The 12,199-nt window shown below is 42.5% G+C and overlaps 1 protein-coding gene across 3 annotated transcripts in view; it reads left to right on the top strand.

Annotated features, from left to right (window-relative positions):
* tbc1d4 (TBC1 domain family, member 4) overlaps positions 1-4,692 on the top strand; it is a 248,987-nt gene extending 244,295 nt beyond the window's left edge. For all 3 annotated transcript variants that reach the window (XM_071341978.1, XM_071341976.1, XM_071341979.1), the window contains one exon: positions 2,301-4,692. In XM_071341978.1, the coding sequence (XP_071198079.1) occupies positions 2,301-2,540 (240 nt within the window). In that variant the 3' untranslated portion in view covers positions 2,541-4,692. The remainder of the gene's footprint in view (positions 1-2,300) is intronic.
* The last annotated feature ends 7,507 nt before the right edge of the window (positions 4,693-12,199 follow it).

Genomic DNA, 12,199 nt, shown 5'->3' with positions numbered 1-12,199 from the left:
CTTAGTAATTAGTGACCTTAATTCATCAATCGAGTACAAGGGTGGAGCGAAACCCCGCAGACACTCCGCCCTCCGTGCAATGAGTTCGACACAAGTTTGACACTCCCTGTATTAGGGCTATGAATTGCCAGGGACCTCACAATACAATATTATCACGGAACTTAGGTGCCAATACGATATGTATTGCGGTTCTCACGATTATATATGTTATATATATGTATATACATACACTTAGGTTGGAGTCATTAAAACTACATTTTCAACCACTCCACAAATTCTTGTTAACAAACTATAGTTTTGGAAAGTCGGATAGGACATCTACTTTGTGCATGACACAAGCCATTTTTCCAACAATTGTTTACAGACAGATTATTTCACTTATAATTCACTGTATCACAATTCCAGTGGGTCAGAAGTTTACATACACTAGGTTGACTGTGCCTTTAAACAGCTTGGAAAATTCCAGAAAATTATGTCATGGCTTTAGAAGCTTCTGATATGTCAGTTGGCTTTTCATAGCCAATCTTTCAGAGTTAGAGACAGCAGGTGCAGTAGAGAGAGAGTCGAAAACAGCAGGTCCGGGACAAGGTAGCACATCCGGTGAACAGGTCAGGGTTTCATAGCCGCAGGCAGAACAGTTGAAACTGGACCAGCAGCACGACCAGGTGGACTGGGGACAGCAAGAAGTCATCAAGGCCAGGTAGTCCTGAGGCATGGTCCTAGGGCTCAGGTCCTCTGAGAGAAAGTGAGAAAGAGAGAGATAAAAAGATGGAGAGAGAGAATTAGAGGGAGCATACTTAAATTCACACAGGACACCGGATAAGACAGGAGAAATACTCCAGATATAACAGACTAATCCTAGCCCCCGACACAAACTATTGCAGCATAAATACTGGGAGCTGAGAAAGGAGGGGTCGGGAGACACTGTGGCCCTGTTCTACGATATCCCCGGACAGGGCCAAACAGGCAGGATATGACCCCACCCACTTTGCCAAAGTACAGCCCCCACACCACTAGAGGGATATCTTCAACCACCAACTTACCATCCTGAGACAAGGCCGAGTATAGCCCACAAAGATCTCCGCCACGGCACAACCCAAGGGGGGCGCCAACCCAGACAGGAAGACCACGTCAGTGACTCAACCCACTCAAGTGACGCACCCCTCCTACGGACGGCATGGAAGAGCACCAGTAAGCCAGTGACTCAGCCCCTGTAATAGGGTTAGAGGCAGAGAATCCCAATGGAGAGAGGGGAACCGGCCAGGCAGAGATGCTCTACTTTCTCTACTTTCCGGGTTGCCGGAAAGTAGAGCATTGCAGTAGTCTAATCTAGAAGTGACAAAAGCATGTATACATTTTTCGGCATCATTTTTGTACAGAAAGTTTCTGATTTTTGCAATGTTATGTAGATGGAAAAAAGCTGTCCTTGAAACAGTCTTGATATGTTCGTCAAAAGAGAGTAACGCCGAGGTCCTTCACAGTTTTATTTGAGACGACTGTACAACCATCAAGATTAAGATCCAACAGAAGATCCCGTTGTTTCTTGGGACCTAGAACTAGCATCTCGGTTTTGTCCCGAGTTTAAAAGTAAAACATTTACCACCATCCACTTCCTTATGTCTGAAACACAGGCTTCCAGGGAAGGCAATTTTGGGGCTTCACCATGTTTCATCGAAATGTAGAGCTGTGTATCGTCCGTAGAATTGCAGTGAAAGTTAACATTATGTTTCCAAATGACATCACCAAGAGGTAAAATATATAGTGAAACAATAGTGGTCCTAAAACAGAACCTTGAGGAACACCGACATTTACAGGGTTTTAGAGACAAACTGATATCTTTCCGACAGATAAGATCTAAACCAGGCCAGAACCTGTCCGTGTAGACCAATTTGGGTTTCCAATCTCTCCAAAAGAATGTGGTAATCGATGGTATCAAAAGCAGCACTAATGTCTAGGAGCATGAGGACAGATGCAGAGCCTTGGTCTGACGCCATTAAAAGGTAATTTACCACCTTCACGAGTGCAGTCTGCTATGATGGGGTCTAAAACCAGACTGAAGCGTATACATTGTTTGTCTTCAGGAAGGCAGTGAGTTTCTGTGCTACCGCCAGCTAGCGGCAGCTCATATATTTACCATTGCGCTAGGTTTGTAAAAATAGAGCCCAAAGTATCAATATAATGTAATCCAAAGTAATTTCGCAATATGTAACTATTGATTTATTCCCCCATCACTACCCTCTATGCACCCATCCCATGTTTTAATTGTCTAAAATCATCCATTCTCCTCTTCTTTCTCCTAGGCGGCACGTCAGAAGATCCAGAGCCTGGAGGCCACTGTGGAGAATTTCCTGTCACGCGAGTCCAAGATGAAGCACATGATCCGCTCGCTGGAGCAGGAGCGCCAGTCCTACCAGAAGACTATTGAGCGCATGCGCTCCTGCCTGCCCCAGGACGCCCTGGCTGACGTGGAGATGACCCACATGGTCAAGCCTGCCCAGGGGCCAAACGGCAAGGCCAAGCCCACCGCCAAGAAGCCCTAATGGGGGAAGAGTGGAAGGCAAAGGTGAGGGAGAGACTCTGGAGAATGGACAGGTAGATGGATAAAACTGACATAGAGAGAGGACTCTGACGATGGATGAATAGATTTTCTGAATTTGAAAACCAAACTTTATTGGGACTATTTACATTTGTGAAACTGTTTAGCCATACATGTTTAGGCCCTGTAATTGTGTCTGTATGTGTTGTCGTTTTAAGACAGGTGGTGTAGTTCCTATGTGATGTGTCGCCATTTCGACAGACACTGACAGTATGGCGATGTGGTCTGTTTTGAATGTGCTGTGTGCGCGCCTGCGTGCGTGTGTCTGTGTGCGCTCACACAGGAAACAAGAAGAGTATAAAGAAGCTTCACACTCTGTTAGGCTGGAGAGCAGACTGAGTTGAATGTCACTGCTCACACACCACAAACAGCTGACATCATGGGACAGACACTTTTTCATTATGTTCCAGGACAGTACACACACACACACTGTCTCCAGGACTTTCTCTCTTCCTTCGTACTGTTTTATCCCACCTTCACATCTGAGTCATGTTCTCCAATGATTCTGATTGAGAAGAGAGAACAAGTAAAAAGAATGATAAAAAAATTAAATAAGCTCTCGTCTGATATCGACTGTTAAACGCTGACCTGCCTGCAGCTATTAAAAAAAAAATGTATATCTTAAAAAGTTGAATGTTGAATATTGTTGCAAACGGTGTTACACTGTTCATTTTTTTGTATTGTGAACCGAAAGCAATTACTGAAAGTTGACCAAGTGGACATGTAGCATATTTGGGTCTTTGTAATATGGATGATTTCTATTATTTGCTTTCTGAAATGTTGAAACAATGTTTATTTTTGATTGTCAATCTGTCAATCGTGTGTGCACAATGTAGGAACTGTTATGTTTCACAGAGTTGATACAAATACGAACGGCACTCCATGTGGAAATTCTTTGAATTAGGCTACTGCAGCCGATCCACACACGTTAAAGGTTGACGAAGCCTATCCGACATGGTCCCTCGTCATCAACTAGCCCGTAACCATCGAGGTGATGGTTTTACCACAACCCTTTCACAACCAGTCAACACACACAGAACTGAATAGTGATGTTCTTCTATAGCTACTTCAAATTAAGCAGCATATCTCACATTTCACCAAAAAATATAAATAAATTGATACGTTTTTAGTTAGGATAAATCAAGTCTAATCAATTTAAGAAACCTTTTTAAAACTGAAACACAATTACAATTCGCATTTCCTGATGTGCAGGAAAATCCTTGCGACAACAGAGTGGTCAAATTAAGATATTACATCTGTATGACACAGGCTTCACTTATTCCACGGTTCTTAGTCGTCGTGGTGGAAATTGCTTATGTAATGCTTATTTCTTTTTCATATCAGTGCTTTTCTTAGGGTGGGTGTTGGTTGTGGTTGCATTGTTATTTGCCTTAATGTACTCTACTGTACTGCCTTTGGAACCAAAGAGGTTTTAATGCTTTCGTTGCTAAATGGTTAGCAACCAGAAGTGTATTATAATTCACGCAAGTGTTTTTTTTCTTCTATTTAATCAAATGATCACTGTTACTATTTCAGCGCTGTTTTTCAACACTGTCAGTGTTTAGTTGTTTCAAAATGTTCTGTGTTTTCATGTGTTTCAACGCTTTGTGTTTTCATGTTAAACAAGCTAAAAAGAGATCTAGTTCTGGGTCATACAAAGACAACCGTCCTTTTGCTATCTTGAGATTCATGTCTTACAAAGATGCTCCATTGGAAATGTAGGCTGGCCAATCATCATCGATCATCAGAGAATGAACTAGATTAAAGTCATGTTCTTGTGTTAACTCATAAGTGCCAAATAAAAGCATGAATGCAGTCTTCCTTATCTACCCTGAATCGGAGATAAGCTTATGACCGTGATTGAGGGTGATATATGGGAAGCCCTAATGGCTGGCTTGAGTGTTTGCAATGTTCATTATCTTACTGTTGCGTCTGTGTAGGTAGCCTACATCATCGCATAGTTCAATCACTACTACGGAATAACGCCGATTGTGTTTTAATTAATGTCGATTGCCTGTTTTTGTTGAAATGAGGCCTCACAAAGAAAAATGTCACGTGTACTTCAATAAATCACACCTTGACTGCCTTTTTCTATTCACCTGTGTCTCGAGTGGTTGCTTTCACTTAAAATAATTGTAAATACATTTTTAACTGCATTGTAATTTCAGAAAATGTCCATAATATATCTGCATGAATCAAATCTAATATTATTTCTCACATGCGCCGAATACAACAGGTGTGGACCTTACCGTGAAATGCTTACTTACGAGCCCTTAACCAACAATGGAGTTCAAAAATTGTTTAGAAAATATTAACTAAATAAAGTTTAAAAAAATAAAAAAGTAGCACAATAAAATAACAATAATGAGGCTATATACAGGGGGTACTGGTACCGAGTCGATGTGCGGTGGTACAGGTTAGTCGAGGTAATTTGTACATGCAGGTCGGGGTAAAGTGACTGCATAGATAATAAACAGCAGTAGCAGCAGTGTAAAAACAAAGGGGGGTCAATGTAAATAGTCCAGGTGTCCATTTTATTATTTGTTCAGCAGTCTTATGGCTTGGGGTTAGAAGCTGTTAAGGAGCCTTTTGGACCTAGACTTGGCGCACCGGTACCGCTTGCCGTGCGGTAACAGAGAGAACAGTCTATGACTAGGGTGGCTGGAGTCTTTGATAATTTGGGCCTTCCTCTGACACCTCCTAGTGTATAGGTCCTGGATGTCAGGAAGCGTGACCTCAGTGATGTACTGTGCCGTACGCACTACCCTTTGTAGCGCCTTACGGTCGGATGCAGAGCAGTTGCCATACCAGGGTGTGATGACACCGGTCAGGAGGCTCTCGATGGTGCACCTGTAGAACTTTTTGAGAATCTGGGAACACATGCCAAATCTTTTCAGTCTCCTGAGGGGGAAAGGTGTTGTGACCTCTTCACGACTGTCTTGGTGTGTTTGGACCATGATAGTTTGTTGGTGATGTGGACACCATGAAACGTGAAACCACTGACCCGCTCCACTACAGCCCCGTCGATTGGAATGGGGACATGTTCGGCCCTCCTTTTCCTGTAGTCAACGATCAGCTCCCTTGTCTTGCTCACGTTAAGGGAGAGGTTGTTGTCCTGTCACCACACTGCCAGGTCTCTGACCTCCTTCCTATAGAGTCGTGCTTGGCCACGCAGTAGTGGGTGAACAGGGAGTGCAAGAGGGGTCTAAGCACGCACCCCTGAAGAGCCCCCGTGTTGAGGATCAGCAGGACCATTGTGTTCTTACCTACCCTTACCACCTGGGGGCGGCCCGTCAGGAAGTCCTGGATCCAGTTGTAGAGGGAGGTGTTTAGTCCCATGGTCCTTAGCTTATTGATGAGTTTTGTGGGCACTATGGTGTTTAACGCTGACCTGTAGTCAATGAACAGTATTCTCACATAGGTGTTATTTTTGTCCAGGTGGAAAAGGGCAGTGTTGAGTGAGATTGAGATTGAGTCATCTGTGGATATGTTGGGGCGGTATGCGAGTTGGAGTGGGTATAGGGTTTCCGGGATGATGGTGTTGATGTGAGCCATGACCAGCCATGAAAGCCCTTCATGTCTATCGACGTGGGGGCGATAGTCATTGAGGCAGGTTACCTTTGCTTTCTTTTGCACAGGGACTATGGTGGTCTGCTTGAAATGTAGGTATTACAGACTCGGTCAGGGAAAGGTTGAAAATGTAAGTGAAGACACTTCCCAGTTGGTCCGAGCATGCTCTTGAGTGCAGTCGTCCGGAACAGCTGGTGCTCTCATGCATGCTTCAATGTTGCTTGACTCGAAGCGAGCATAAAAGTCATTTAGTTCGTCTGGTAGGCTCGCGTCACTGGGCAGCTCGCGGCTGGGTTTCCCTTTGTAGTCCGTAGTAGTTTGCAAGCCCTACCACATTTGACGAGCATCAGAACTGGTGTAGTAGGATTCAATCTTAGTCTTGTATTGATGCTTTGCCTGTTTGATGGTTCACCTGAAGAAATAGTGGGATTTCTTATAAGTGTCCGGATTAGTGTCCCACTCCTTTAAAGCGGCAGCTCTAGCCTTTAGCTCGGTGTGGATGTTGCCTGTAATCCATGACATCTAGTTGGGATATGTGCGTACAGTGTAGGGACGACGTCGTCGATGCACTTATTGATGAAGCCGGTGACTGAGGTTGTATACTCCTCAATTCCATTGGATGAATCCCAGAACATATTCCAGTCTCCAGTCTGTCCTGTAGCATAGCATCCGCGTCTTCTGACCACTTCCGAATTGAGCTAGTGACTGTTACTTCCTGCTTTAGGATTTGCGGGTAAGCAGGAATCAGGAGGATAGAATTATGGTCAGATTTGCCAAATGAAGGGCGAGGGATAGCGTTTCTCCCCTCTGTTTACATGTGACATGCTGGTAGAAATCAGGTAAAACAGATTTAAGTTTTGCCAACTCTCTTGGTAGATAGTGTGGTCTACAGCTTATCATGAGGTACCTCAGGCGAGCAATACCTCGAGACTTCCTTAATATTAGACATCGCGCACCAGATGTTATTGACAAATAGACACACACCCCCACCCCTAGTCTTACCAGACGTAGCTGTTCTGTCCTGCCGATGCACGGAAAAACCAGCCAAATGTATATTATCCATGTCGTCATTTAGCCACAACTTCAAATACTGCGTTATAGTGTATGCTGCCAAAAATTGGGAAATTATGTTATATTCTTCCTGTGTAGATTAAGATAACGAGGAGCCAATGCGAGATATGTCTCAGAAAATGTACCTCAATCCAGGGATGAGAAATGCGTTGTACTCCGAATTGTCCCATTATGTGTGTGCTCCTACACATGAAGACCGGATGTGGGAGTATTGTATTTAGGCCTTTGTGGCTATCTGCCCAACTGCAAACAACTAAATGACCAAACAATGCTGGAGCTAGCAGGCCCAGATGGTCAATGCTGCCCGTCAGAGGTTAGAAGCTAGATAAGGTAAGCTGCCTCTGCCTCAAGGTGGGTAACACAGACAACACCTGTGTGCTTACTCTTACTTAGACTTCTTGGGCACATATTTCTATCAGGTCATGGACATGTTAGCCAGGCCTATGAACCTAGTGTAGCCTACAGTGGGTCCTCCTTTAAAAGTTGCAGCGTACTGCGGCGCAGAATTCTATGGCACGTTATTTAAGTGTGAACCACTGATACCATTAATGCTAGTTACTGCTAGTTTGACCACTAGAGGGCATCTTTGAGAAGCATTTGATAGCCTTCAATAATGGCTGTACTAGAGAATGCGGACACGCGGGAGACTGGGGTTCAATTCCCTGACGGGGAGGAAGGAGTAGGCTGTCCTTGTAAATAAGAATTTGCTCTTAACTGATTCCATATGTGTTATTTCATAGTTGTGATGACTTCACTATTATTCTGAAATGTAGAAAATAGTAAAAATAAAGAAAAAGCCTGGAATGAATAGGTGTGTCAACTTTTAACTGGTACTTGCTTAATTAATTTGATTGATATTATGGTGTTTCTATTCCATGAAAAACGAAAAACCCTCTGGGCCCCCTGCCCTCGTGCCTTGAACCTCGCACGCTTTCAGTGGATACAGCTGGAGAACCGTAAGGCAATCCCATTGTGCGACACTCCGGAGCCATGATCAATATGACCAAGATATATTGTCCTGCTAATAACAGGGTTAATAATATATCTGTGAGAATATCCAATGGGCTTTTATATAATTCAAAATTAATAATAATCGCTTTGTTTAAAAAATCTTATTTTGGAGATGATTTAGTTTTCAAATAACCTAGAGTGAGTGAGAAAAAGGCCATTCTTGAACATGGGGTGAGACATTCTCACTAATTTGTAAATAAAGCCAGTTATTTATTTCTGCTTTTAGAGGAGAGAAACCAAAAACCTACAGTCATCTCATGGGTCTCCCAGTCGAGGCCAGCAAGGTATTGAACCAGCATCTGTAGTAACACAGCTTGTACTGCTATGCAGTGTCTTAGACTGTTGCACCACTCAGGCGCTGTACAATGTGACTGGTTGGGAGTGGCCTACAGTAAGAGCAAAATAATACTAACAAAATAAAATAATAAAAACTTAGTGTAACAACAGTTGTAGTAAGTAATACTGAAGTCGTGCACAATTATCAGTTTCTATTTAGGTTTATGCCGCCCATTCATTGTCAGTTAGAGACACAGTAGGACCCAAAAGCATAATCAGTGCTCTAACTCCCCCTTGCGCTGGTCTGGAGCAATGAAGTAGTGACGCAGGGTACCGTACTAAACCACAAATTACCTCCAAGTCCTGCACCGTAAGATCGCAGTTTTGAAAGGAGGAACCACTGTATGTGATGTCAACCACTCTGAGATCTAGAGCTAGTTGTTTCCCTACCCAGAATGTTGCTTGTTGCACCCAGAGAGGGACAAGACTTGCCTGGGGACCAGATGGGTGAATTTCTAAATCCACCATCTGGGACATTTCAGTGTTTGATTCTGGAAATGCTCCTCTCAGGTTCTCTACAAGCCGGAATGACATTTGAACTTACTTCCGGTTGTCTGTGTGGTTGGTCCTTATGTAGGAAGGAATCGGAGACGATTTATCCACAGGAAAGTTTATTTAACCAAGTTTTCAAAGCCCCGGTAGTGTGTTCTGATTTCTATCACATGAAGCATGTGTACGCGATGTAAATACACATGCATACTTGCCGAGCTCGTGCACGTGTTTACATGGCTTCTCAGTTGTCTGGTTAGCTGTAGCCTAATATTAATGACTTAATTAAGACTGGGTCTAAAGGCATTCCATAGGGACTGCATAAAATGAATTAATGGCCTAAATACTGTACCTGCTAGCAGCATGTGTTCCGCGTCTGAAGCAGCATCTATAAGCGGTAGACGGTTCTGATTGGAAAATCGCCGTTTGCGTCGCCGAGCAGTGAACAAAAAGTATTAAATCCAGTTTGGACAACCCCACCCAAATCAAAATCTAATATGGATGCCAATGTTTTGTTCTCGCTGTGTGCACACACATTTCCCCTACTTCCTGTCTGGATAAACACAGTGGCCTATTTGCAAAGCTGATTAGCTAGGACAAACAGGTGTGAAACACAGACAGTTGTGCATGCCAAGTGATTCCACAACATGGAATCCATGTTTGGTTTTGATTTGGAGGGGGGTAGTAAACAATGATTTTCTAATCAGCACTGTCCACAGAGCTACTCTCTGACAATGTGGGTAACTGTTATAAATATATATATATATATATATATATATATATATATATACACACACACACACACACACACACACACACACACACACACACACACACACACACACACACACACACACACACACACACACTCTGAATATTCTGTATGACAAGAGCCTTTGGAATTATTACAGCTCTCAGAGTTCTGTGGCCTTACTGCTGGTTTGCACAGAATCAACATTCTTACCTGACATACAGTACAGTGTTTCTGAGAAATGCTAGTTGGAAACATCTGTGAACAACATTTTGCAACCTTGCACTCAGACACCGATTTTTGTCAAGAATCCATTCAAGCTGATTTTAAGACACCAGCTAACCTAGCCGATTTCCTATAATATATAACATATACTGAGTGTTCAAAACATTAGGACCACCTTCCTAATATTGAGTTGCAACCCCTTTTGCCCTCAGAACAGCCTGAATTCTTCGGGAACATGGACTCTATAAGGTGTTGAAAGCGTTCCACAGGGATGCTGGCCCATGTTGACTCCACTGGTTCCCACAGTTGTGTCACGTTGGCTGGATGTCCTATGGGTGGTGGACCATTCTTGATACACCCGGGAAACTATTGATCGTGAAAAACCCAGCAGCGTTGCAGTTCTTGACACTCTCAAACCGGGACCTACTAACATACCCCGTTCAAAGGGACTTCAATCTTGTGTATTGCCCATTCACCCTCTGAATGGCATACATACAGTACACAATCCATGTCTCCAAAAATCCTTCTTTAACCGGTCTCCTCCCCTCATGTACACCGATTGAAGTGACATCAATAAGGGATCATAACTTCCATCTGGATTCACCTGGTCAGTCTGTCATGGAAAGAGCAGGTGTTCTTAATGTTTTGGACATGCATACATACAGTGGGGAACCAAATTATTGACACCCTTGATAACGATGAGCAATAATGAGCACATCAAATAAGTATAAATACTGAGCTTTATTGTATGCAAAAAAATTGGGAAATTACTTTATTTTATAGTAATACAGTTGCACAGACAAAGAGGTTTTGTTTAACAAATAAATATTAAAGATGAAAGATTCTTATAAATAAAGGAGTTAAAAAAGTGTATTATTTGGTCCCAAATTCCTAGCACGCAATGACTACATCAAGCTTGTGGATATCATAAGGTGAATGCACCAATTTGTAAGTCGCTCTGGATAAAAGCGTCTGCTAAATGACTTAAATGTAAATGTTGTGGCTCTACAAACTTGTTGGATGCATTTGAAGTTAGTTTTGATTATTTTGTGCCCAATAGAAAGTAATGGTAAGTAATGCATTGTGTTATTTTGGAGTCACTTCTATTGTAAATAAGAATAGAATGTGTTCATAAACACTTTTACATGAATGTGGATGCTACCATTTAAAACATTGTTATGCTCTTATCCAGAGTGACTTACAGTAGTGAGTGCATACAGATTGATACATGTTCATACTGGTCCCCCCTGGGAGTCAAACCCACAACCCTGGCATTGCAAGTGCCATGCTCTACCAACTGAGTCACACGGGACCATGATTAGGGATAACCCTGAATAAATCCTGAGTAATGATACAGAGGGTCAAAGAGCATACCCCCAAGACATGTTAATCTCCCCTGTTAATTGTAATGGTGGAAGGTTAGCATGTCTTGGGGGTATGATCTTTGACCCTCTGTAACTATCTCACTCATCATTATTCACGATTCATTCAGGACTCTCCGTAATCATGGTAGCGTCCACATTATTTTAGAGGTGTTTAGAAACATTCTAAAAGTGAATCCAAAATGACACAATACATTATTTACCGTACATTTTTTGGGGGGGTGCAGGAAATAATCTGGAACACAGCCAAAACGAACTGCAAACGCATCCAACAAGTTTGTAGTAACAAACAACAAGCTTGATGTAGTCATTGCGTTCTAGGAATAAGGGACCAATTACTAAACTTTATTTCTAAGAATCTTTAGGGCTGTCAATCATTTTGACCCCTACCTAGTATTATTGCTCAGGGGTGGGTGAGAAAAAATGGGTGAGAATAAAGACTCACAACTGTAATCTCTGCCAAAGGTGATTCTATGCATGTGTTGACTCAGGGGTATGAATAAGTATTGTAAATTGAATATTAATACATTTGAAAATGTTCCCCCCCAAAAATTCTTCACTTTTTCATTATGGGGTATTGTGTGTAGATGGATGAGAAAAAACATATTCAATCAATTTTGAGTTCAGGCTGTAACACCAAAATGTGCTTTCAGAAAGTATTCATACCCCTTGAATTATTCCATATTTTGCTGTGTTACAGCCTGAATTCAAAATGGACTAAAGGTTAGCATTGTTGATCCATCCTCTTCTCCTATCACAGACATTAAA

This window comes from Salvelinus alpinus, chromosome 14, assembly GCF_045679555.1.
Source record: "Salvelinus alpinus chromosome 14, SLU_Salpinus.1, whole genome shotgun sequence".
Classification (NCBI taxonomy): domain Eukaryota; kingdom Metazoa; phylum Chordata; class Actinopteri; order Salmoniformes; family Salmonidae; genus Salvelinus; species Salvelinus alpinus.
This window is presented reverse-complemented; position numbering and strand designations above follow the sequence as displayed.